Source organism: Lissotriton helveticus, chromosome 1_1 (assembly GCF_964261635.1).
Source record: "Lissotriton helveticus chromosome 1_1, aLisHel1.1, whole genome shotgun sequence".
In the NCBI taxonomy this organism is placed as follows: domain Eukaryota; kingdom Metazoa; phylum Chordata; class Amphibia; order Caudata; family Salamandridae; genus Lissotriton; species Lissotriton helveticus.
In genome coordinates, this window is record NC_136057.1 from 1,688,993,214 (window position 1) to 1,689,019,952 (window position 26,739).

The 26,739-nt window shown below is 45.6% G+C and overlaps 1 protein-coding gene across 4 annotated transcripts in view; it reads right to left on the reverse strand.

Moving 5' to 3' along the window:
• The window catches only part of R3HDM2 (R3H domain containing 2), a 906,692-nt gene that overhangs the window by 83,028 nt on the left and 796,925 nt on the right, over positions 1–26,739 (reverse strand). For all 4 annotated transcript variants that reach the window (XM_078688982.1, XM_078688980.1, XM_078688983.1 and 1 more), the window contains one exon: positions 21,369–21,466. In XM_078688982.1, the coding sequence (XP_078545108.1) occupies positions 21,369–21,466 (98 nt within the window). The remainder of the gene's footprint in view (positions 1–21,368; positions 21,467–26,739) is intronic.

A 26,739-nucleotide genomic window follows, 5' to 3' on the forward strand; every position in this document is an offset into this window, starting at 1 on the left:
CTGGGGTTGTCCATAGTCTGCGCCAGAAGGCCAGCGGGCGGAAAGCCAAGTCGTCGTCTAGCGGACATAAACCTAGATCCATCCTGAGGGGGACTAGGGGCGTACTAGGTGGTAGTCCAACAAGATTTCGAATGAATTTATTTTCCACTTTCAGGAGGTCTGATGTTCCAACATGGCCCCAGAGTTCAGACCCATAGATGGCTGCCCCCTTGGCCTGAGCTTTGTAAATCTGCATTGGAGGACCAATAGGCCTGATTGAGGATTTATTGTTCGCCAATAGCTTCATGATGCCCCCCGAGTGTTGGGTCAGTTTGAGTAGAACCTTCTCCAGGTGCGTGTTCCAGGTTAGTTTATCATTTAGAATGATGCCCAGATATTCGAAGGTTTTCACTCTCTCAAGCCTGTTGTGTGCAATGGTGGGGCTAAAATGGAATTTCTGTGGGGGATTGAGGACCATGAATTTAGTTTTGATGGCGTTAATTTCCAAACCATGGGCCTCACAGAAATCCACAAAGCCATCAAGGATGCGCTGGATACCCATTGCCGACTTTGATAGCAACAGAGTATCGTCGGCAAACATGATAGCCGGCACCCTTGCGGCAGCCAATTTTGGAGCATTAGAATTGGATACCCCCTCTAAGTGAGAGATAACCCCGTTGACATAGAGGCAAAACAGGGTCGGTGCGAGCACACAACCCTGTCTTACCCCCCTGCCAACGGGGAACCTCTCGGACAGTACACCCATCCTGCCACATCTCACCTGTGCGAAGTTGGCACTGTGAAGGCGAACTAGCATTTTCAACAAGCCTTCGGGAACCCCCAGTTTGGCCAGGACCTCCCACAGCTTGGTCCGGGGGACCAGGTCGAACGCCGCCCTCAGGTCCACGAATACAGTGTAGAGGCTGCCACCCTCCAACTGCACCGTTTTCCAGTAAATGAGGACTAGTCGAAAGACCTGATCAATGGTAGAGACCTTCTCCCTGAAACCTGCCTGGAAGGGGCTCAGGATATTAAAATCCCTGATCCACTCGTGTAAGCGATTTAACAGTAGCTTTGCAAAAAGTTTTTGAAACACGTCAATCAAACTTATTGGCCTGTAGTTGGCCGGGAGCAGAGGCGATCCCTTCTTAAAGATGGGGACTATCTCTGCCCCCGGCCAAGTCGGAGGGATTGGCATGCCTTTCAGGATCGAGTTAAATAACACCCTGAGATAGGGAGCCCATATCCTTGGTTCATGTTTATAAAGGTCGCCTGGGAGCCTGTCAAGGCCCGGCGCCTTTCCAGCAGCCAGGGACGTAATTGCCGTGGTGATCTCCTCCATGCTAAATCCGTCCATGTCGGCTACACTGTCATTAGAGGAGTACGACACAGCTACCGAATCAGGCTGAGGGAAGGACACATGTAACTTAACTGATTGGTTGATATGAAAAGAAGAAACCACCTTGGGAAGGAATTTTGGGTTGGTGCAAAGAACAACTATCTTTATGAAGCTGAAAGAAGGTTTCCTCTAAGGTTAATGCTTGTAGCTCACCAACTCTCCTTAATGAAGTGATAGCAAAGAGGAAGGCAACTTTCCATGAGAGAAACTGTAGTGGAAAGTTGTGTAATGGCTCAAAGGGTGGACCCATGAGCCTTGTAAGCACAATGTTCAGATTCCAAACTGGTGCAGGAGGTACCCTATTACTCTTTGAGGCCTTCCATAAATGCTTTAATTACTGAACCTTGAACAAAGTTGGTGTCTGTTTTGCAAATATGCAGCTACTGCCGCAAGATTCAATCGAATGGAAGTGTAGGCTAGACCAGCAAGCTGTAGATGCAAAAGGTAAATACTATTTTGGATAGAGGCATCTAGTGGATGAATTTTGTTGTTGTTAAAATATACAACAAATCTTTTCTATTTTGCTGCATAACATGCTTTGGTGGTAGGCTTTCTTGCTTCATTAAGAATAGTCATACACTCTAGTGGCAATTTTAAGTAGCCAAACTCTATGTCTTCAGGAGCCAAACCGCTACATTGAGGTCCTTGGGGTTTGGGTGTCTAACTTCTCCATGGTTCTGAGTGAGAAGCCTGGAATTGAGATGCAGCTTTTAATGTGGGACTATTGATAGTTCCAAGAGTGTGGGCAGCACGGTTGAAGGGCCCAACTGGGAGCCACTAGATTCAATGTGAGGGATGTTTGCCTGAGCCTCTGAACCAGGAATGGAGACTGAAAAGCTTTCAGTCCTAGATACACAGCTAGAAGTTTTAGATAGTTGATGTGAAGACTCTTGTACTTGTCGTCCCATAGACCTTGAATTGTCAGATTGTGGAGATGGGCACCCCAACCTGTGAGAGATGAGTCTGCTGTTAGCACAACATTTAGAACAGGGTCGACGAAGGGCTGCCTGTTTGATAAGTTTTGTGTATTCCACCCCTGCAGAGAGTAATGGGTGCGGCTGTCTACCAACACTAGGTCTGTTAATTGACCCTGAGACTGATTCCACTGAAGTGCTAAGCATTCTTGTAGAGGATTAATGTGTAACCTTGCAGGAGGCACTATTGCAATGCATGATGCCATCATTCCCAACAGTTGCATGAAGGTTCTAACTGCTAAGTATTGGTTGGTCTCAAACTGTAGTAGCAGAGTTTGAATATTTTGAATTCTGGCTGCATTGGGAGAGGCTAGAGCTGTTCAAGTGTTTAGAGTCGCTTCCAGATAACACTGCATTTCTGAAGGCTGAATATGAGACTTCTGCGTGTTGACCATAAAACCCAATAGGTGGAGTAGGTCTAATGTAGTCGGAGTGTGTTGTAAAGACTTTTGTTGTGTGCTGGCTTTGATGAGCCAGTCATCTAAGTATGGGAAGACATGAATCTGTTGTCTTCGGAGATGCACTGCTAGACATTTTGTGAACTCTCTCGGAGCATGAGTTACTCCGAATGGGAATACTTTGCAGAATGTTCCTGCTATCACAAACCTGAAATATGTGACGATGTGCTGGGTGAACTGGAATGTGAATATATGTGTCTTAAGTTCAGTGTGGACATAAAATCGCCTTGCTGTATAAGTGGAAGCACTTGTTGAAGCATGACCATGTGGAAGTGTTCTGACAGTATGTACAGATTTAACGTCCTTTAGTTTAAAATTGGTTTTAAGGAGTAGTCTTTTTGGGGATTAGAAAGTACAGAGAGTAAATTCCTGAACCTTGGTACTGTAACGGAACTTGTTCTATATCATCTTTTGTTACAAGAGCCTGTATCTCTTTTTGAGGAGCTGCAGGTGCTCTGACGAGAGTTTGTGAGTGCGAAGTGGAATATTGGGAGGATTGCTGGTGAGCTCCAGGCAATAACCATGTTGGATAATGTCTAGCACCCATTTGTCTGATGTTATGGACTGCCAAATGGGGAGAAATTGTTGAAGTCTTCACTCTACATGTGTTACATGATCGGGAGGAGGTGTAGGCAAGTCACAATTTGTTGGGGGAAGGGAAGGTATGCGTTCATGGGCTATTACCCCCTACCTTCAAAGTGGTTTGCTCTGTACCCTCCCTCTATAGAAGCCTCTAGAGAAAGAGGGTTGTGTGTTTGACTTATTTGAGGAGGCGTTAGTGTCTGAGGATATATTTTTTGTCCCTCCTCTATAAAATGAGCGGTGAAAGGAACCTCTGTTTGATGGGGGCTGAAGCGCTCCCATGGATTTCGCCACGTCGGTGTCTTTCTTCATCTTTTCTAAGGCCTCATCTACTTGAGGACCGAAAACATGTTCCTTGTCAAAAGGGCTATTAAAATACACTCTTGGACCTCAGGTTTAAAACCTGAAATTCTAAGCCAAGCATGTCGATGTAGGAGAATGATGGTGGTAACTCCCCTTGCTGCAGTGTCAGCTGCATCCACAGCACATCTAATGGAGGAAATAAAAATGAGTTTGCCTTCTTGTACCAACGTTTGTGATTTCTTTTTGTGCTCTTCTGTGAGGTGTTGAAGTAGGCTTTCCATCTTGTCCCAGTGTGCCCTGTCATACCTAGCTAGTAGGCCCTGCTTGTTGGCAATGCGCCAGTGGTTAGCGGTATGAGCGGCCATCCTTACCAGATGTAATCAATTTAGACTTTGTACAGGGGAGGCGCATTTGCAGAGGTCTGTACGAATGCTCTCTTACGAGCATTAGAGACTACTAGTGAGTCTAAGAGTAAATGTCCTGTAAGAAAAATAGGAACAGATGGTGGGGGTTGTATTTCTTGTCAAACCTAGGTGTTAAAATGCAGGCACGAACAGGGTCCTTAAATAGCTCATCTGCATGTCTCATCACTCCTTTTAACATGGGTAGAGACTGACCAATCTATGTGAAGACCCTGGCGTCGCAAATAAAAAGTCTTCATTCAAACACTCTTTAGGTAATGTAACTCTGTGATAAGTGCTGCCCTTGAAATTAGCTCTTGATAAGCTACATTATCATCTGGAGGTGATGGCTTTGCAGGGTATAAATCTGGATCATTATCCATGGGTGGATCAATATTATAGTCATCCAATGGATCTGCTGGTAAATGACCACTGTCGTCGTCATCATCATCATCATCATCCTCCTCTAATTCAGGTTGTGTATGAGGAGACCCCTGATGTGTTATGCGTAGTGGATTGGAGCCTGTTGGTGGTAATGGTGAAGATGGTGGAGGGGATGGCAAAGTAGCGTGAATAGGACTTGAAGCCGTGTCCTCCTTCTTGAGAGGAATCTTATAACTTGTGTCCTCTGAACTGACTTTCCTTTTGGTAGGTGTTTTAGCTAAAATGTGTCCAGTATCTGGCTTAATGTATAGCTTCTTCTGTTTAGGGTCTAAACTTTCCTTCCTCAAGTCCAAAAAAATGTTCTTTGGATTTCTGCTCCGAAGGTTGCGGTGCTGAACCAAACTTGTCCTTTTTGTCCTTCGAAGCGGAATGTTTCAGTTCAGAACCAGACTGGTGTTACAGAGCGGAAGGTTTCGGATCCGAAGACGGTCTGTCTCGACACGATCCGTTTGTTTCGTTGCCAGGCCCAAAGGCGGGGCATCGGAAACATCGTCTATGTGCTGACCAAGACCCGAAGGCAGAGGTGGTGCTGAAGCCTTATGTTTGGTGGAAGAGAGTTTATGGTTTAAAGGGGCTTTAGTATTAACGGCACCCTGTCCCAGTGGAACGTCCTCAGACTCCAGTCCGAGTTCCAGCTCAGAATCCGACTCTAGGACAGACAAGGCCCCCTCTTTTTCCGTTGCTGTCGCTTTCTGTTCGGATTCTTCTCTGAAGATATCCGGAGCGTCTAGGATGCTTTGGCGCTGAATTTCTAGTCATCGAGCCCGACGATCCCGAAGAGTCTTTTTCTATCTGAATGACCAATAGGCCTCACAATCTTCTTCCATGTGCTTCGGTGCGAGGCACAAATTGCAGACTTTATGAAGGTCTGTGCGAGGGTACTTGGAGTGGCACCAAGGACAGAATTGAAACTGAGTCAGTTCTATCGGCAGAAGGCTGGACCGACGCGGTTAGGCCCGAAGGCCGCCGACAATGTTTTCGACCAAAGATAGGGTTTCCAGACTGAATCGATACGTGGAGAATAGGGAGACGCATATGATAACAATACCGTTGAGGGTAGGGTGGATTGCGCACCGAGGAGAACCCGAAGGACGGTTTAGAACAATGGAGTAGATGCCCATTCGCACTATCACCAAAAGGAGGAGTCACCCGGACCCAACACTAGATGGCAGGAGTATGCAAAGCATGTGCATCTACAGCACACATGCCTCAAACAGTTAATGTTCCGGTAGTACTGGCTTCAGGAAAGTGGCACTGCCTGAAAATTCTCCAAGACCAGAGTCAGTGTATTAGTTATTTCACAACAAGACATTGGTTGAGCTTCGGCCAAAGTCAGCTCGGTCTTTAAAACGAATGTCAAGATCGGTTCCATAGACAGCACAGCTAAAGGGGAGGCCAGCAGTTGGAACACACATCCTTCACTGCTTCAGCGCAGGTGTGGGATAGCATCAGCTAGTATCTGGACAGGTGCTCAACACTTTCAGTTATTAACTAGGGGAGGGGGCTTTCAACTGTGGGCCTCGGCGGAACAATGGTATCCTAATGCGCTTCAAATCTGCCGCAAGATTTGCAGCATAGCCTTCTTGTAGGCCTCTACCTGCTGCTGTGTCAACCATAGCCCAAGAAATTTGGCGTGTGTTAGGACAAGCCTTGCAATAGGCTAGGAGTTGCAGTATGGATTTGTATCCTTCAAGTGCAGACAGCAAAACTTCTCTCCAGAGCGGGAGTGATAGAAGAGATTAGATTTCTGTTTAGATTGTTTATGCAGGACTTGTCTTTCAACTTGGTCTTCTACTTACTCTTGGACAGCAATTTGTAGTGTGACAAGAATCTGCAGTGGATCTAGGAATGTTTAGGTAGCTCAGCAGCATACAGCTGCACCCCTATGGGTCCTTAAGAACTTTAGATACATCAAGGAGCATTTGATGCAGGATATTTGATTTATGGTTGCGCCCTAGACACCACAGGTAGATGTCATTGGGTCCATAAACCGGCATTTGCTTCCTGCGGTCGCAGCACAGTTTGAAGACGGTGGCCTTTGAGGCATACACTTTTTGAAAGACATTTTGGGGTCAGTAGGCCAAAACAAGTATGAGAGGGGAAGGAGAAATGTCATGCCACATGTAGAGGTCATATCAAACCAAAGTATCCAGGACATCAGCCTCTTTGGTGGAAGCTGCTGCCAAGGAGCAGACCCCTGCATCCTAGGTTATCAAAGTATTTCCTCCTCTGTCCAGGGTCGCAGATTCAGGTGTGATGGGATAACACTCTCCTTTGAGCTGCCACTGTAATGATGGAATCCAGCTAAGGAAGACCAGTGAGATATGGTGGCACAGAAACTAGCGCTGTATTTTTTTTTTCGTGGTATGACGTCCTGAACCACAGCAGGCATCTTCAACAATTTCAGCCCTTATTTCCAAATGTAATGCAGAATTTTGACCAACTGCACCATATTCTTACGCTTTAGAAGAAGCTTTTTTGTTCCACTGGTATTTGCAGACTAAATTTTATCACCCGCATCGTGAGCGGAACTTCTTTCTCTGACTCTGCCCTCTGATCCTGCTGTTCACCTTCGTTCAGATCCCAAGGTGTGGAAAGTATAAGGCGCACTAGTGGTAGGGATTGCCTAGGAAAAGTAGTGGGCTGTGCTAGTAAGGAAGGTAGCTGAGGAGGCTCTCCACCAGTGGATTGGCAGGTGGCAGCAGAGGATGTTGATTAGGAGGCACAGGGACCTGCTCATGAACCATACATTAGGGCTGTAGCTATGTAACCATCTTTTGAAAGGTCTCCACTATTTGCTGCATTATAAAGAAAAAGGACAGGCACATGCATCACAGGGGATCCCAGTAGTGCAGTCTGGCCTTGCAGGGCCAGTTACAGCCCCTCGTCAGCTTCTTTGGAGCCTCCATTGAAAGGAGATAGTCCGTATTCTTTCCGTCAAAGTTACCAGGCCAAAATACACTAAACATCCAGCTGGGTTGGAATGTAGGCTGTATCGAACTGCTCCTGGTGTTAAACATACTCTTCTAGTTAGGATTTTTGATTATGGACTGGCAGTTGCATGGGGACCTTTAAGTGCAAAGCACGAGTCTATGAAAGAGATGAACAATAGTTACTTACCTGTAATCTGTGGTTCTCCAGTATTGTTTTTTTTTTCATAGATTCACATGCCTGAATTATTCCACGCCATCGGAGTGGGAGTCCCACGGTATATAAAAAAAGCTTTAATATGCACATAATAACCAAAAAACCTTGGTAATAACCAACCAGGAAGTAAAGTAGCACTAAGCTACAAGAGCAAAAACTTCCACACTCATGACTATCCTAGTCATTTTGTATAGACTAAACTGCAGCCAATCAGACAACAGCACCCACCAGAATGTTCTCCGCAGAGGCTCAGGCTCAAAAATTCTCGCACAGGAGTGAAGCCAACATAATCGCCTGAGAAACCTCTGAGGGGAGGTAGGCGGGTGCATGTTAAACTATGAAAGACATGAATACTGGAGAACCACAGATTACAGGTAAGTAACTATTGTTCTTCTCCAGTATTGGGTCTTTCATAGTAGATAGCAGTACAAATCATAATGCTCATTAGACGCTCCTTGTATCACAGTATATATGCATGCTTGGCAAAAGAGAATAACATGCAAGAATAAGCGTCCAAAAAGAGCATAGTGGAGGAGGGAGAACAGAGGCTCACCTTATTTGAAAAGAGTGCGAAGAACTGCTCGTCCCACTGAAGTATCTGCATCACTTGCAGCGTCCAAACAGTAATGTTTGGAGAACGTATGCCTGCTGGCCCAAGTTGCCGCTCTGTAGATCTGATGAAGAGGCACACCAGCAAAGAGAGCGGTGGAAGAGAAGACCGCTCTTGTAGAATGTGCTCTTGGCAAAGATTTTAGAGGCCTTCCCGCCTGCTGTTGACACAGACTAATCGTTGAGGACATCCAAAGGGCTATAGTCTGTTTCGATACAGCGTATCCTTGACGTAGCCTTCCATATGCTACGAATAACTGATCTGTTTTGCGCCTTGTTGCAGTTCGTTGGAGATAGAATTTGAGACATCTCCTGATGTCTAGGGAATGCAAGGCTTTTTCTGCCGCTGTTTGCGGATTTGGAAAAAATTTCTTTAGAATTACTGGCTCATTAAGATGACAGTCAGAGGGAACCTTAGGCATGTAACTTGGATTGGTACGAAGCGCCACTGAATTTGAAGTGAATTGTAAGAAAGGAGACTTGATCGTGAACACCTGAATGTCGCTGACCCTTCTTGCTGACGTCAGCGCTAAGTGTAGAGAAACCTTCCATGAAAGGAACTTGAGATCCACTTCATGAATAGGTTCAAAGGGTTGACGCATGAGCTGAGAGAGCACCACATTTAAATACCAGGATGGAGGTGGACGTCGAATAGGAGGAAACATTCGGAATAGCCCTTTAAAAAATTGTTGAATTATTCTAGCAGAATAAATAGAGGTAGAGCGAGCCTGACAGAATCTCGAAATGGCTGCCAAAAATACTTTCAGAGAGGAATGAGATAAACCCGATCTAGCCAAATGAAAAAAGAACGGCAAGATCTGTTCTGGTTTAGTATGAATTGGATGTAAATTGGCAGAGTGACACTAGGCACAGAATCTTTTCCATTTGAGCTTGTATGTCTTAATCGTGGCAGGTGCTCTAGCATTGGCTAAAACCTCTTGACAACCTGCAGGGATATCTAAATGTGCGAACTCAATGTGTTGAGGAGCCAAGCTGCCAATTTTAAGGAGGCTGGGTCCGGGTGACAAATTTGACCCCCTTGAATGGTCAGAAGATTCGGTATTGGTGGAAACTGAATGGGATCACACTCTGAGAGGAGGAGAAGTTCGGTGAACCAATATTGGCGAGGCCATTTGGGAGCAATGAGAAAGAGGTGACACGGCTGCCTCTTCATTTTGCGGATGACTCTGGGAACCAACGGAATCGGAGGAAAGGCGTATGCATATATCTGAGACCAGTTCATCGAAAGCGCATCACTGCATGAGTCCTTGTGGGGAAGCCAGCTTGCAAAGTGTGGGCATTTGCGGTTCTGAATTGTTGCAAACAGGTCCAGGTCGGGGTTACCCCACTCCCGAAAGAATCGGTCCAGCGTCTGTTGATGGATCTTCCATTCATGATTGGACATTGGATATCCCTGGAACATGAACCGCTGAAAGATTGATTTTGTGATCCAGAGCCCAATCCCAAATCTCCTGGGCTTGCTGAGAGAGAAGGGCCGATTTTGTACCACCCTGTTTGTTTAAGTAATGCATACTTGTATTGTCTGTCCGAATTAGAACCGCGGCCCCCTTGATGACTGTTCGAAAGGACTTCAACGCCAAGAAAATGGCTCGCAGCTCTAGAAGATTGATGTGCCACTTTCTTTGTTGCACATTCCACTTTCCGTTGACAGTCATTCCTTGAAGGTGTGCACCCCATCCTTCGAGTGAAGCATCCGTGGTGATAGTAAACCTTGGTACTTCCGTCAGAAATGCACCTCCCTCTTGCAAATTTTTCCTTTGAATCCACCAGTGAAAAACTTCTCTCATACGAGGAGTTATGCTGATCATGTCGTCGAACGACCCCGAAACCTGCAACCATTGGAGGTTGAGTTCCTCTTGCAAAGGTCTCATGCGGAGACAACAGTTGGGTATCAGAGGGATGCAGGATGAGATCATCCCTAGGAAAGATTTGAACATCCGAACTGAAACTTACTCTTTTTGTTGCAGTAGGAGAGCCATCTTGTAGATCTTGAGCTGTCTTTCTTTTGAGACGAAAGCCTGAGTGAGTTGAGAGCCTAGTGTGGCTCCCAAGAATGACTTTCTTTGAGACGGAGTTAGATGGGATTTCTCGAAATTGATTGAGAGTACCAGAGACTGGAATAGTGACAGGCATCTTTGAACATGCGCTCTTGCTGCTACTAAAGAACTGGCCTTGATAAGGCAAAAGTCCAAGTATGGGAAAATTTGAATGCCCTCTAAGCGAAGATGCGCTGCCACTGGAGCTAACACTTTCGTGAAAACACGGGGCACTGAACCAAGTCCAAATGGGAGAACTTTGAACTGAAAATCCCTGCCAGCCACTCTGAATCTTAAGAACTTTCTGTGCCTGGGAAGGATCAGTACATGAAAATAAGCATCCTGAAGGTCGAGGGTGGCCATGTGATCCCCTTCTGAGAGAAGCTGGAGGATTTCTTGAAGCATTAACATCCGGAAAGGACACTTTTTTGAGGTATTTGTTGAGGGCACGCAGGTCGAGGATGGGGCACCATTCCCCTGACTTCTTGCATATGAGGAAGAACCTCGAGTAGAACCCCGTTCCCTTTTGCAATTGAGGGACTTGTTCCATTGCTCCTTTCCGAATCATTACATTTATTTGGGAGAACAGCTCCTTGAGATGAGCTGGAGGTGGGCCTTTGGGAGGAGAATTTGGAGGGGTTTTGATGAATTCTAAAGCGTGGCCCCTGGCCAGTACATTCAGGACCCACCTGTCTGTAGTAATTTTGGACCAGTTAGAGTAGAAACAGGATATTTTTCCTCCAACTTTCGATTTGGGAATGGGCAGAGATGGTGGCAGGAGGTATGTCTCATTGTTTCCTGGAGGAATCTCGTCCCCGATAAGAATACTTCCTTTTTGTTTGCGAGTAATTGTTACCTCGCTGTCCGTATGTTTGTACGGTGGATACCTCTGGTTACCATGAGAGGCTTGGTACGAACGTTGCTGAGAGTAGCACCCTCTATTGGAGAAGGATCCACGTCCTTTGGCACCATGAAAAGACGACTTACGAAACTGCAGGCTTCCCAGTGACCTTGCAGTTTCCGTGTCTTTCTTTATGGCCTGCAGGGCCTCGTCGATATGCTGGCCAAAGAGAAACTCCCCATCATATGGCATGTCGATGATCTTAGCCCGGAACTTCTGGTGAAAGGATGTTGACTTCAGCCAACCCTGCCTTCTCAGCACTGCTGCCCCCGCCAACTGCCTGAAGCCTGTAGATGCCACATCTACTGCTGCATCGATAATTTCTGCAGAAGTACACTCCCCTTCATGCAAGATCTTTCTGGCTTCTGATCTTTCAGGCTCTGGAAGCTTTTCAATATATGGTGAGATATCCGACCACATTTGTCTATCGTATCTCCCTAATATTGCTAGGGAGTTTGCAGCACGAACAGTAGTTGCAGCTATAGTTGAGACTTTTTTGCCAATTGAGACCAGACGTCGGCCATCCCTGTCCGGTGGAGCGGTTACCAGTGAAGAGGGGTTTCTGGCCCGTCTCTGAGCCGCTTGGGTGACAACTGAATCCGTCTTTGATTGCACTATAAGCCATGCAGGCAAGGTGAGTGGTGCCTCATTTTTTGTCTATGCGAGTCAAGACTGCAGGGAGAGAATTTGGTGTTGACATGATCTTCAGCCCCTCTTTCCAGATGAAGTCTAGTATGGGAATCGTTTTCACTTGCCTCTGCGGTTGGTCCTTAAAGTCATAAAGGAAACAGTCATCCTGTTTCGTTTGCATGGAAATTAGAAACCCTTTTGTTGCTCTTTCCATTATGAGATGGAATCCTCCAATATCTACAGGCGGAGAGTCCGCATCAGGTGGAGCAGATGGTGATGGGGTTTGTGTTTGATAGTCATCCCACTCCGACAGTACAGACTTATCAACTTCTCCTTCTTCCCTGTCCTCATAAGTGGCGACAGCCTCCTGGGTATGGTGGGATGGCGCCGGAGAAGGTGGAATTGTAGATCGTATTTCGGATGCTGGTGTTGGAGAAGATTGTCTTGGAGGTCTAAACGCCGTTACAGAGGCTTGAGGCACGGGTGTCGAAGGGAGCGACTCTGCCGATTCAGATGGAGGGAACCGGCGATAGTAGTCGCCCAACATATACTGTAAGTTGTAGAGGAGAGCCAACGGCATCTGTGCCGTAAGCACCATGGCAGGAGCCTGACCTGTAGGCTCATAGAACTGCTCTTCTTCCTGATCCTCGTCCTGATATTTTATAAGCAGCTCAGATGGACTCCTAGCTGCGCGGAACCTCTCATCCACATCTGATTGCTCTTCATCCTCTTCAGAGTCCAATAGCTGTTCAGGCAACTTCAGCGGGGAGAGAGCCGCTAGTGAAGAGCCCCGTCTTTCTAATAAAGAAGGTGCCGTAGACGGCAGGGCAAAGGAGACTGCAGACGGTGCAGCAGACCAAACTTGTAATTCTTTACAAGATGAAAGAAGAGGCGTCGACGGTAGGACAGTCGACGGTGCTGTTGACGGAGATGGTGTATGGACAGCGACCGCCGACGAGACAGTCAACTTCGCCGACGGGGCAATCATCGTCAACGATGTTTGACGACGAGGCAATCTTCGCCGACGAGGCAATCTTAGTCGACGATGTGGCCGTCGACGATATTGTAATTTTCGTCGACGGCAAGGTGATCTTCATTGACGAGGAATCCGTCGACCGGGTGGCTTTCGTCGACGGGGTAGGCGCCGTTGAGGTGTTCGTCAACGATGCGCTCGTCGACGGGACCTTCTTACCCTTCGTAGATGATGGAGCGTCGATGACCGATGGCATTACCTTCGTCGACGAGATGGGTCGAACTGAAACAGAGACCAGCGTCGACGGGGAAGAGGCCGAAGACATTATCATTTTAGGCCTCAGCGATGAAAAGGTGACCGTCGTCGTTGAAGAAGCGTCAACGATGATGATTGTCGACTGAGCCGTCGACTCATTTTCTGAGGTAAAACTTTCTGTGACAGTCTTTTTGATGACAAAGACTTTCCAGACTTTCTCGGGGGCGTACTAGGTCTAGATTTTGAAGGTGGAGAAGCCTTTTTTGAAGAAGAGGAGGAAGGCAAGCTAGAATCCTTGGTCGATTGAGCTTTTCTCGACACCTTAGCCCCAGGAGAAGATACCTCTTCCTCAGCCATCCTCTTCCTAGAGGATATAGTTGACCCAGAGGCTACACTTCCTACCTCAGATAGGGAGTTGTCCTGATCCTTGATTTTCTGCAGCCACAGGAGAAGACGACCTTCCCGGTCTCTGAGGGTCTTCTGAGGAAAGGTCCTGCAGATCTTACAATCCTTTACCACATGGTCCGGATACAGGCAATAAGTACATTTCTTGTGGGGATCTTCCTTAAAAAGCCTGAGCTTCCCACAAGATTCACAAGGCCTGAAGAGAGATTTAGAAGACGACATTTTTAAAGAAGGTAAAAACCAGCCAAAGTTGTGAAGTACTGAGCAGAGCTCAGGGAGACTTCCTTCACACGACGTGCGGTAGAAAATCTCAGAGCCTGAGGCTCTGGGGAGAACATTCTGGTGGGTGCTGTCGCCTCATTGGCTGCAGTTTGGTCTATACAAAATGACTAGGATAGTCATGATTGTGGAAGTTTTTTCTCTTGGAGCTGAGGGCTACTTTACTTCCAGGTTGGTTATTATGTGCATATTATTGCTTTTTTTATGTACCGTGGGACTCCCACTCTGACGATGGGGAATGATTCAGGCATGTGAATCTATGAAAGACACCCCAATACTGGAGAAACTGGAAAATCCTGCAGAGATGGAATAATGATCTCCTGAGGCAAGTTTGTCGAATCTGCCATTGAGGAAGTTCTTCACTGTGTTATTAATGGAACAATCATCGACTAGGTTCTCTGAACAGCTAGATTTCTGGACTATCTTGAGCACAGAGTACTCTGATGCCTTTTGATGCCATATCAGAGGAACATTGCATATTTACCTTCTTAGAGAAGAGGACAGGGACACTTTTTTTTTAAATAGAATTCCAGTTGTGGAGTACCTAAATGTTTTCTTTTTTTGCGCCACCTTCGGGAAGTGCTTGGTGCAAACACTGCACTAGGAATCATCCCTTGGCAAGGGTCCATCACCATTAAATGGAAAAGGTTTCATCTCTAAGAGAGACAAAGCCAGTCTCATTTCAAAGTCCAAGAGGGTCTTTGTAGTGAAGATCTGCTAAATGTCACCGCAAAAAAGCTTTATGCTTGAGTAAAAGCAATACAAACCCTTGGAGAGGTGGTCATCTCAATAGATTTTTCGCTGCCAACAAGAGGAACACGTACTGAAGAGAAAGATCTCTTATCCTCATCTATGAGGAAGTATGACCTTGACAGAAATAACATTTTAAAAAATCAACCCCATAAACTCACTATATAGTGCATCAGAGGCTAGAGCTGGCAGTATTCCATAGAAGTTGAAGAAAAAGTTGAAATCTGGTGAAAAGTAGCCAATATTCCAATATTGATTACAGCTCTTTGCAGGGACTCCCTTAAACCAAACACAATGTGTTGTAGAACTCTTCTCTAACGTGGCCTCCAGAGGGAGCGGAGAGCTCGGCACACCCACCTCACTGACTTGAGTTTAACTTGATTCAAATATATCAGTGCTACTATACAAACAGTGGGGTTGGTCCTATGGCCATTGTAAGTGTTTATTGATATTTAAAAAGTACCAGGGAGTTCTAGCATGATGAAGTTGATCCTTGTCTTGATACTTTCTGCAGGACAAGATTCTTTAGGCTAAAAAAGCAGAAAATGTCACACCCATCTACTTTGTGGTTTGATAATGAACTATTAGCTGGAGTTTTGCCACAAGCTGGGGTGCATACACTTCAGTTACTTGAGGCAACCTTTGAGTATGGGGAGTAGTTCTGATGTAGTAATGAAAATCTATATATTATACCAAAATGAGGTATAGTGTGCACAGAGTCCAGTGGAACCCCAAAGGTAGGCAGAGGTAAAAGTAGATAGCACCTTACTCTCTATTTGTGGTAGTGTGGATGAGCAGTAAGGCTTTATCAGAGGGTAGTGTTAAGAATGTGTTGTACACACTCAAGTAAGAAATTATGTCACACACTCAAAGACCGAACTCAGACCAATTTGTTTGTATCAAAAATATTATTTAGTTATTTCTAGAACCAAGCCAAGCCTGGTGCAGGTAAGTGAAATAATACTTTGCAAAATCTTATGCAGTGATTTACAGTTAAATGCAGGTTCAAATGCAGTTGGTTGATTTACAGGTGAGTCAACAGTTCGAAATTACTTTTTAGTTACTTTACAGATTTCTGTGCACGCTACTTATTGGACTACTTTTTAAGTTACTTTTGCTAATCAGTGTGATATGCCTTATTTATCACAATAAAACGTTTACTAGACAAAATGTAAGTAGTTCCGTTTTTAGACAGATGCAGTTTTTCAATGTTTCATACAAACCAACTCCACAGAATTTTCAAGGAAAAACGGTCCATGCAATCATAAGGAAGGAAATGAAGTTATCAGTTTGCAGATAAGTAATGGTTTGTAGGAGTTGGTATTCTGGGGTTAAAACCAGGGTTCCCCCAGGGTCGAGGATGCAATCTCAGAAGACCCTTGGCGGCACTAGGGCGGCCAGGTGCAGAGTGCTGAGGCCCAATGTTATCCATTGGGGGGACAGGGGGCCTCTGGTTGGAAGCTGCTCATGAGCAGACCACAAGGCTGTGGGAGCACAGCTCCTGGTGTTCGGCTCAGGGCAAAGGGGGATCCGAGTTAGCAGCAGCAGCTCGGTGCAGGGTGCTGTTTTGGCATCGGGTGCCCTGTTTTCAAAGGGAGTTGCCGGTTTTGGATTTTGGCTGCAGGCTCGATCCAGGAAGACTCCTGGGAGGAACCAACAGCTGGGCAGGTAAGTTGGGGGGCTCAGGGATGTAGGTGCACCTCGGGTTCTCTTCTCCAGGGCGCAGAGTGGCTGGATGCAGGGGTGTCTTTGAGGTCGAATTTCACCTTACCGGGCAACTCGCTGTTGGGGGAGGGTCTCAGTGCAGAGGCTTCAGGTGACGTCGGTGAGTCCTGGAGGGGTCAACCCACTGTGGACTCTGGAGCGCCTTGGGAACTTGCTGGGACCAGTGGGCCTCGAACTCCGGCCTTAGGCGACGTAGGTAATGGTGGTTCCAGGCATCGAGTTTCTTTGTACTCCGCAGGCTCAGAGTCTTTCTTGGGAGTTTCTTTTCAACAGAGCTGCTGTTCACAGGAGATCTGGTCTTTGTTGAAGGCAGTCAATCCTCCCAGGGCTCTGGAGGAGGCTGACTGCAGGACAAGGCGACTTTTGGCGCTGGATCTCTGGAAACTGCAGATCAGCCGGTATGGCTGGAGCCAAGTCAGTTCTTCTCTGCGGTCTCCTCTGCTAGGAGTCTTCTTTCGTCCTCCTTCGTAGGTTGTGGGAATCTGTCTTCTGAGTTCAGGCCTGCCCCCGAAATACTATATTTATGGGGCGTTTTAGGGGTCTCGAGGTCAGTAGCCAATGGTCTTCTGACTTTAGGGTGACTACATCCTTGGCGTGCTCACCCCACGTAGGGAAGTGAGCACAATCCCTAATACTGATTGGAGAGTGCCTGCAATCTGCATGATGGCAGGAACTGAAGAGTGGGCCTCACCTCGCCTCCCCCACCTGAGGGGTGGGATTGGCAGAGGAGGGCACACCTTCTGGGCTGCTCTAATTTGTCCCGCCTGTCTTCCCGCTGAAAAGGAGGGGAGACAAGAAGGGGGCCTGCTCCTGAGAGCAGGAGAGGCTGGGGAGTCGCATTACAAAGGCAGGAAGGCCTTTGAAGCTCTCCTGCCACAGATGGCTCTTCATGGCCTGGGGGAGGTGTGACCACTTCCACCCAGGAAATGTTTTGTTTCTGGGCTCAGGGAGCGAAGGCTCCCACCCCAGGGGTCCAGAAACATGTCTTGTGGTGGCAGGCTGGTGTGTACCAGTAGGGGTGACGCACCAGAGGCTGGTCGTTTTTTCAGGGGGCATCTCTAAGATGCCCACTGATTGCATTTTTCCTTAAATCCTACACTGGCATTAGTGTGGGTTTAATGTGCTGAGAAGTTTGATACAAACTTCCCAGTTTTCAGTAAAACCATTACGGTGATGTGGAGTTCGTAATGACAAACTCTCAGCACCATAACCCCTTAATGGCATTACTGCACTTACAATATCTAAGAATTGGTCTAGACACTGTAGGGGTACAGGGCTCATGCACCTGTACCCTCACCACTGGTATAGTGCACCTAGGTAGAGGGGTGGCTGACCTATGCCAAGGCAGTGGCTTGTAGGCATGGCACACCGGGATGTGTGCCATGTTGACTCTTCAGTTTGTTCTGCACTAAAACACGCAGCCTGCAATGGCAGTGTATCTGTGTGTAAAGGTACACAGCCTCTAAGGGATGCACGATAAGTGCTGCAGCCCTTAGAGGCCTTCCCTGGCCACAGTGCCCTTAGTAAACATGATACCTTTTAGAAGGTACCGACATGTGGCCAAAGAGGTGCCAATTGCGGGTACGAGGTACAGTTTTTGGGAAAGAACACAGGCACTGGGAACCAGATTGGCAAGGATCTATGGCACATCAAGTGAAAGTGCATCAGTAGTCTATCAAAAAGTTGGGGGGGTTACTGCAGCAGAACCCCAGCTTCCTAAACAGACCACGTAGAAAGATCTTTTCAACATTTACGCACATCAAATTGTCATTAGTTGATTATAGATCAGAATTATTCCGTCTCTGCCAACAATTGGCACAGGAACAATCTTGAATGCATAAAAACACTGTATGCTGTGATACGATAGCAAAGGGCCAAGAAAAAAGGATCAATTAGATTTAGATCAAAATATTCACAGGATGGGTACAGCAACGTGTAAGTAAAAATAAAATGAACACTTTAGGCTTAGTAGAAGACCTAGATGTCAGGCCAGGAGCTTTGAAAAAATGTAAATTGCACACTTCAGTTTTGGAGAAGAGATGGATGCCAGAGACTAGTTTCATTTCGGGAGCAATTAAAGTAAGCTCAAATTTGCTAAGCCAACTTTATAGCAAAACACCATAAAGATGAAATGTCAGCAATGGTTTGTGCATTGTGGTGAGTCATGCTAACAAACCGTGCATAAAGATTTTGTTATATTGTTATATTGTGCTTTGACTCTTTAAAATGTGAAATTCTATTCGGAGGCCAATAGCCAATAGCCAACCATAAAAGCAATATATAAAAAACAGTAAAAGAGAATACAATTCATAGCAGCAATTCCAAATATGTGCATCAATATACAATAAAACTCAGAATAAGACAAAGTCTGTAATCAATAAGCGAAACAACAGTATACCAGAGTGTAATAATTAAACAGAGTTAAAAAGAATAATCATATCCAATTAAGTTCCTTCCCCAAGTTCATAGTCCATCCAGTAAGGGAAAACCATGTGCACAAAATCCCTATAAGATGCTTAACTACAGTTAAGTGGTGCCAGAAAACTGGGGGAGGACAAAAACCTAATATTGGGTCCGTCATGCACTCCCCACCTACCCTGAAAAACAATGACATCTTTATTAGTTATTGGGACATAGAGGTGCCAATGGCGGCATGTATACAAGGTCCTTCTCCTAAGATCATGGTGAATCTGATACCTGTATCCCTTTACTGTTGGAGGATTAGGGGGAATATTCTTCCTGGCATAAAAAGGATGCCACACTACAGCAAACCTCCAGGGAAGGTAAGTATGCATATACTGATATGCAGGTTGACATTGTGTTAAGTGTAGGGGTCTTATGATCAGTATAATATAGTGCTTCCTCTGGTGGTTATAACATTTACAAAAGAACACCACATGCATAGTGTCATGTGTCATCGCATTTTCGCAGGGACAGTTAGATAAGGATATAGACCAGTTATTCATATTCGGAAAACCTACCAGTCTGTGAAAAATGTGCAGTCTTAAACGAGTCAAGAGGAACCTGTATCTTGCATTTAAAACTGCTTTAAGGTAGGGTTGCATATTAAAGGTAGTCAAAATCATTTGATTCTTCAGAACGTTCAGTTTGGAGATTTGACTTGTCAGTCTCAGATTTTCCAAGTGTGCCATGGCTTTGTTTAACAGTTTCCTGCTAGTCAGGTCAAGTGTTTCAGGTTTATTAAAATACTCGGGGTGACCTAGGTAACTGCAGAAGCGTTATATATAGGCAAGCCACGACATACACTGATATTTACTTGAGTTGAGGCAATTCCAAATTATGGCACAATTTAAATCAGTGTATTCTCTTGTCAATACTTTATGCAAGAGAAAGATTGTCTGTAACATTATTAGGTCAGTAATAAATGGGGTTCCAAGTTCATCATGGCATACATAAACTGGGGCACTTTTACTGTAGCAAGGAGGTACCGAAAGAAGTTGTTCTCTATCCATTGTATGTCACTACATTTCCTAGACCCCACATGCCCACCCTATCTAATGCAACACTGACATTTATCTTTACAAATCATCATCATCAACTCTGGTGGGTTGGAACCCAATCTTCTGGCAAACCCTCAGAGAGCCATACAAGCTTTAACAAGTTGCAGTTTCCTGTTCGCAATAGCCTTGTTCCATAAGCCCTCATTATCAAATAGAATTCCTAAATAAGAGAAAGTGTTAACCAATAGAGGCGCTGTATATTTTCATTGATCTGCAATTGCTGCAAGTGCCGCTCCCACACTGTTTATATATAAAGAGAACAGAAAAGGAGCCAGGGCACAGCCCCGTCTCACTCCCCTCTCCACCCTGATGGGTTCAGTACACTCCCGCTAATACCATATCTAACCCTGACTTTGCATCCAGAAATTAGTTTCCTCAGGAACCTAATGATTGATGTCTCAACCCCCAGGTCTTTCATGATCGACCACAGTTTAGAATGCATGACACAATTAAAGGCTGAGGATAGATAGACAATGGCTAGATACATATTCCCCTCTTTCATTTTAACATACTTCCCGACTAACAAGCTTAGATAAAGACTCTGCTCTATTGTCTCAACCCCAGGGAGGAAACCATATTGCAAATCTGACAAGATGTTATGAGTGTCAGCCCAATCTTGCAATCTATTCAAAATAATTTGACCTTCAATCTGCTCTACTACAGGAGCCACAGTAGGTAAAGAATAAATGTTAGTAAAGTGGTTTTTTCCAGTCTTCCTCCGTTATGGCGATCTCAATCATAGGGACCTCTTCTGCTCTCAATGGTGCAGAGTTAATTACCCTCCAAAAAGCTCTGTTATTACTGGTGCATGCTTCTCATAAGGATTCCCAAACCTTTCCCCGTAGCTGTGACTTCCTTAACTTCACCTTCTCTTGTATTCAATTCTACAAGTATGCACCTCACTGCTACAGCTGGGGATTTTATGTAGAGCCTCCTTTAGCCGTTTATGTGCCCTTGTACTTATCGTGTTGAACCATCCCTTTCTCTTTGGCTTTTTTGTTAACGACAGAGAGGCTCTCCTTCACTACCTTTGTGATTGACAAAAAGGCCTTAATGATCCCATTGGGCACAGCTGAATCGTCTAGGCAGATCTCAAAAGCCTCTTGTTTATCAACTACCAATTGCTTAAGGAATCCCTCTGGAAGAATATGTGTCCAAAGCAGGGTATACCCATTTAGATTTGCAAGCTCTGTTTCTTCTATTTGTGAAATTGGTTCATCATGCCGCCCCCTGAAGAATAAAGTTGACAATAATTTGATACTCAGGGGGTAAAAGTTGAAGTAAAAATTCTGCACTGGAATTCAGATGCAACAGTGCCAAGATTATTCTACAATATACAAACTAGAAGTAGATTTTCAGTTTGGTAAATTCAGATAACAAGATCTACAAAAAAGCAGCCAACAAGGGCAAACCGTCCTGTCATTCAGGTTTCAAGGACCTTGGAAAACAGACTGAATACTTCTCAACAAATTGAGCCTAAGAAAAGGATCTCAATGTATGTAAAACTAGTTAATGGAGTTCTAACCTTTTTATGATAGAAGTTATCAATTCCCAGTTGATGTGCTCATATCCTTACCTGGTGCGTAGAGTAGGATGTCTGGTTGTGCAAGAGAGGAGAACAGACTGAGAGGTTGTACTGCAGTGGCTGGCCAAGCAAGGCATATCGCCCATCACCTGGAGGACAAACAGAAAGAGAAACAACCATTACCATTCTCCTATAAGCTGTCCTTAGGGTCTTGACCACAACACATCACAAAATGTACAGAAATGTGTTGTTAAATGATGCTGCTCAACATCAATAGGGCAGTACATGTTAACAGCTAGTCGGAAGTCACTGATAAGGTTTCCTGTAACAAAGAGCAATTTTACAACCAGAGATGTTTAAAAGTCCTTCTTTCTGACTCTTCTCAATTAAGACCAGAAACATTTGAGACTGTGGGACATTGTTTTGCTATAATCTGAACATGCCTTTAGGAGACCTCTCTGCTCATACGTTACCTTAATTGATCAAATGGTCTTTGATGGCCAAATTTTACCCAACATCTTCATACAGCAAAATATCTCCTCAAAAATAACCCATTCAAACAACTGCAGAAATTATTGGTTGGGCAGTGGAAACTATATGTAAGCATGAATTAACAAATTACTTAACTGCTGTAACGCTTTTTCTGGTAGACACTCTATATAGCTAAAGATTTCTCACCTTTTGAATATTCCCAAGGAATCAGACAGGGTAAAGAAACTTCAATAGTACCTCTGAGGGCCGAAAGGTGGTGCCGTACATCTCCGCTCTGACATAGTTCCACTTTGAAGTGCTGTGCGGGGCCTATGTCAGCGCCCCTCCCGAATGCTGACGTCAGTTGCTATCGAGACTATGTGCCCCCACATTTGGAGTGCAAAAAGCAAAATGACAGATCAGTGTGCAGTTTCCTATTCATAGGTACCAAAGCAGTAACTAACAGGAGGTGGGCTGTAAATGGACTCAAACCAGAAAGCACTGCAGGACCAAGCGTCCAAAGTGCCTAGCCAAAAGTGTCTTAAGAACATATGGACAGGAGCCCATGTAACTGCCTGCATATGTCTAGAACAGGGACTCTGTGTGCCAACACAGTGGCAGCAGCTTCGGCCCTGGTGGCATGGATGCACAGCCCTCCTGGAGATTGCTGCTTCGCCACTGCATAGCAGATCGTAATGCAGAGTATGATCAAGTGTGAGATGGTATGCTTCTGCACAAACTTGCCTTGTTTCGCTCAACCAACACCTGTCCCCCACAAAGAGCTTATTGTCTACCCAGTGGGCTTTGGTAAATCAACGTAGAAGCTGAGCACTCTTCCAGGGTCCAAGCAATGGAGTCACTCTTCCTCCTTAGACGGGTCTCCTCCTCCCTAAAGTCCTGAGGCAGACCATAGAATGCCGGCAGGGTGATGGTATGATCAACATGGAACAGCATCACAACTTTCGGTAGAAAGGATGTTAGAGTTTGTAGAACCAGCTTATGGGGGAAGAAGGTGGAGTATGGTGGGTGAACACAGAGCTTGAAGCTCACACACATCTAGGGGAGGTGATGTCAATTAGGAACACAGTGTTGATGGTGAAGAGCTTAAATGCTCGAATGAGGTATACATTAAAAAAGGAAGGACGAGATTAAGGTCATATCTGGACATCACAAAAGGAGAATGGGAAACATGTGCTGCAGCCCTTTTAAAAACCCCATCACAACCAGTGATTTAACTAACAATGGCTGATCAGGTAATTGCTGGAAGGCCTGAAAGATAACCTTTAACAGTGCCCAAAGCAAGGCCTTGCCAGGTGGGAGAGAACAAACAGGACATCAGACAGCTGGGCCTGGAAGGGGGCGTTCTGATGAGTGCCGCACCAAACCACAGACATATCTAGCAAAAGGCAAATACAGTCTTTGACGAGGGATGCTTGGCCGCCAAGATGACATATGCTACCTTTAGAGGGAGATCTAAGGCAATCAACTGGTGTCTCACATGTTCAATGCATGAAGGCCGAGACTGTGCAGGTGAGGAAACACTGTCTTTCTGCTGTGACAGCAGATCCATCCGGAGGGGCAGCCAGATGGGAAGACAAGTACTTGAGCCTAAATATTCTGATCTTCCTGAGAAGTCAGGGCAGGAGTGGTATTAGCAGTAAGATATACAGGAGTACAGAGTTCTGTTCGAGGTGGAGAGCATGTCAGAGAACGACAAGTCTTGAAAAGATCAATAGTTACCTGTAATCTGTGGTTCTCCAGTATTGGTGTCTTTCATAGATTCACATGCCTGAATCATTCCACGTCGTCAGAGTGGGAGTCCCACGGTACATAAAAAAGCAATAATATGCTATAAATACATAGTAAATACCAATAGAAAAAAAAACCAGGAAGTAAAGTAGCCACAGTAGAAAAAACTTCCACACCTATGACTATCCTAGTCATTTTGTATAGTCCAAAATACAGCCAATCAGGCGCCAGCACCCACCAGAAGGTTCTCCCCAGAGGCTCAGGCTCTTAGATTTTCTCACAAGGAGTGAAGGTAAACCAATATAGCCTAAAAGCCTCTGAGGGGAGGTGGGCGGGTTGCATGTGAATCTATGAAAGACACCAATACTGGAGAACCACAGATTACAGGTAAGTAACTATTGTTCTTCTCCAGTATTAGGGGTGTCTTTCATAGATTCACATGCCTGAATCAGAGTAGCTAGCAGTACACATCCGTGCTAGGCAGATGCCAACTGTAGTCAAGCTTGTCAGCATATAAGTCATAACAGTGCAAACTGAAAATACACATATCATTTTAAGCATAGCAGAGTGCCATAAATGCAAGCATGTGTAACAAATAAAACATAGGAAGCGTCTGACAGCACGAGGAGGCAAGATGGCGGCCGAGTCAGTGGGCGAGTGAGGTGGTGTGGAGTGTTCTACCTGTTGCTGACCTGCCCGGAGCCGTTTTGGTTGCCAGGCGCTTTTCCTTCTTCCCGGAGTGCGGTGAACGTGGTGGGAGAGTGAGTTGGGCTCCGACGCGAGGATTGAGCTGTTGTGTTCGGCGAGCCCAGTGTGGAGGAATGCCGGTTCCGGCATTGATGCTGCGGGTTTCGTCGTTTGTGGGCAGATGGAGCTGAGGAGTTCGCCAGACTCGGTAGTAGCGTTTCCCTAATTGATGAGTGGCAGCTGTGGCTGAAGCGTGGAAGCCTGAAGTAGCCGTAGCGGCGGAGCTAGCAGGAGTAAGCAGAACCTTTTCCCTGGAAGTGGCACGGTGCTTCGTTGTTGTTCATTTGTTTGGTGACTTTGTCAATACGCTTCTTCCATTTTCCTTCTTCGTTCCTGACGGTGGAAAACAGCAAGTTAATTGCCTCATAGCAGCGGAGTGAGGAGTGGAGTGAGGAGACAGTTCGGAGTCTCTCCAGGTCTCTTCTTCGAGGTACTGGTGTTGCTTTAGTGCTGTTTTTGGGGCCGGAAAGTACTGTGCAAGAGAGAAGAAAAATACAGACATATAGCAACGTTATTTTTGGGGGGCCTTTATATCCCATTGACTTGGTTGCTTACATACTGCATTATGGCTCCAAAGGGCAGGGGAGCTAAAGTTAAAGCGGCTGCTAATGCTCCAGCAGCCGCAATGGCAACAACATCGAATGTTACGGACCCCATTCTTGGTACTTTGCCTAATGAAGTAAATCTGAATGACGTGGCCACTCCAGATTCAGGCTCTAATGAACGCCCCCGTAATGGTAGTACAAGAGAGCGTATTGTACCTGACTTATTCAAGAAAAAAATAATAATACTCCTGGGGCCCCAAAGACCAGTATCCAGACTTGCCACCTCGGCAAATTAAGGCAGCGATCACGGTACTGGCGGTTTACCAGCTTTAGTGGCAACTCCCAAACAGGGCCCACTGTCGAACCCCTCTCTGGTTCGTGTAACATCTGTGATTGAAGATGTGGGAAATCCTCGTGGAAAAGATATGGACGATGAGCTGGAGGGCCTTTGTCAGGCTGTGGAAGAAGTTAGGGTTTCACCTCCAGTGAGTAATAAGAGTAGTTCCGAGACTGCTGATGTTCCCGCTCGTTCTGTTGGAGCCTCCAAGGCAGATAAGCAGTATCTTAATCCTGGTTTCAGCAAGAATAAGGACAATAAGGTTAATGAGGAGAACAAGGAGAGAGACACAGGGATGATGTTGGTCAACGATGGGGAATCAGTAGGCTCGGGAGGCCAATTCTATTCTATGTCAGATGTCTCTATAGGGTCAGAAGAGAATGAAGATGGTAATCAGAATGAGAGGTTGTCCTTTTCAGGTGACTGGGCAGATGAAGGTAACTTATCTCTTGAAGAGGATGTTCTAAGCCTAGACTCTCCTACAAATGTAGAGGCCCTCAATACAGTTCGGAAGATCCCGGAAATACAGAAGTCTCGCCATCCCAATAGCATAATTACGTTGGATCAACCACAATGGGAGGGGGCCTCGGGATTGCAAGATAATCATGGAGAGGCATCTGACAATAATGAAGCAGAAGGTGAAATCACATTGAAATCTATTTATAACCTGCAAGCATCTATGTATAAAATCATCATGGCTCACAGAGTGGAAACTAAAGCGGAGGGGCTTCGGACCCAGGGAGCAGTCCGTAAATTGCAAAATGTGGTCCGCCGATTAGCTAAGTCATCTACTGAAGTAACTACGAGAGTTCAGGAAGCGGAGGAGCGGATTTCCACTGTCGAGAATGAGCTTTCTTCTCAAAGTTTCAATTAATGATTTGCAGAAGACTAGTCAGGATATTGACTGGAAGCTCACTGATTTGGAAAATCGCGCACGGCGAAATAATTTGCGTATCTTGGGGATACCTGAACTTTCTGAAGGAAAAGATGCTCGGCGATTCGTTGTCGATTTATTTACAGCAGCTTTTCCAGATCTCAAAGACTGGGACTGGGATAAAGAGATTATAAGGGCTGATCGGTTTCCTTTTACATTGAATCGAGATGTGGGTGGCGATACCGGGAAACCTCTAGCTATCTTAATTTGTCTGCATAATTATTTGCTACGGGAAATTTTGTATGATCTTGCCAGACCTTTACGTCCTAGGAAGGGTTTGGGGTGGGAGTTTTTTGTTCGTCCAGATTTCTGCCAAGTTACTGTGCAACAACGCTGGAGGCTTAGGCAGCTAATTTCACCTATTCAAGAAAAAGGGGGGCAGGCGTTTCTATTAAATCCTGCAAAATTGAAAGTTATCTATAAGAGGAAAACAACTTTTTTTGTTTCCGAGATCAAAGCACAGGAATTTGTAGAATCAATGTAATTTTAGTTTAGTGAGGATTCCACTTACAGGAATAAGAAAGTAATTCTGTATTTTTTGCAGGATGGGTGATTTACTATAGGGTGTTAAATGGGTTTGGTTGGCACAGGTGGGAACACTTCGTTCACGACAACTCACCATCAATGAGGACTTCCGTC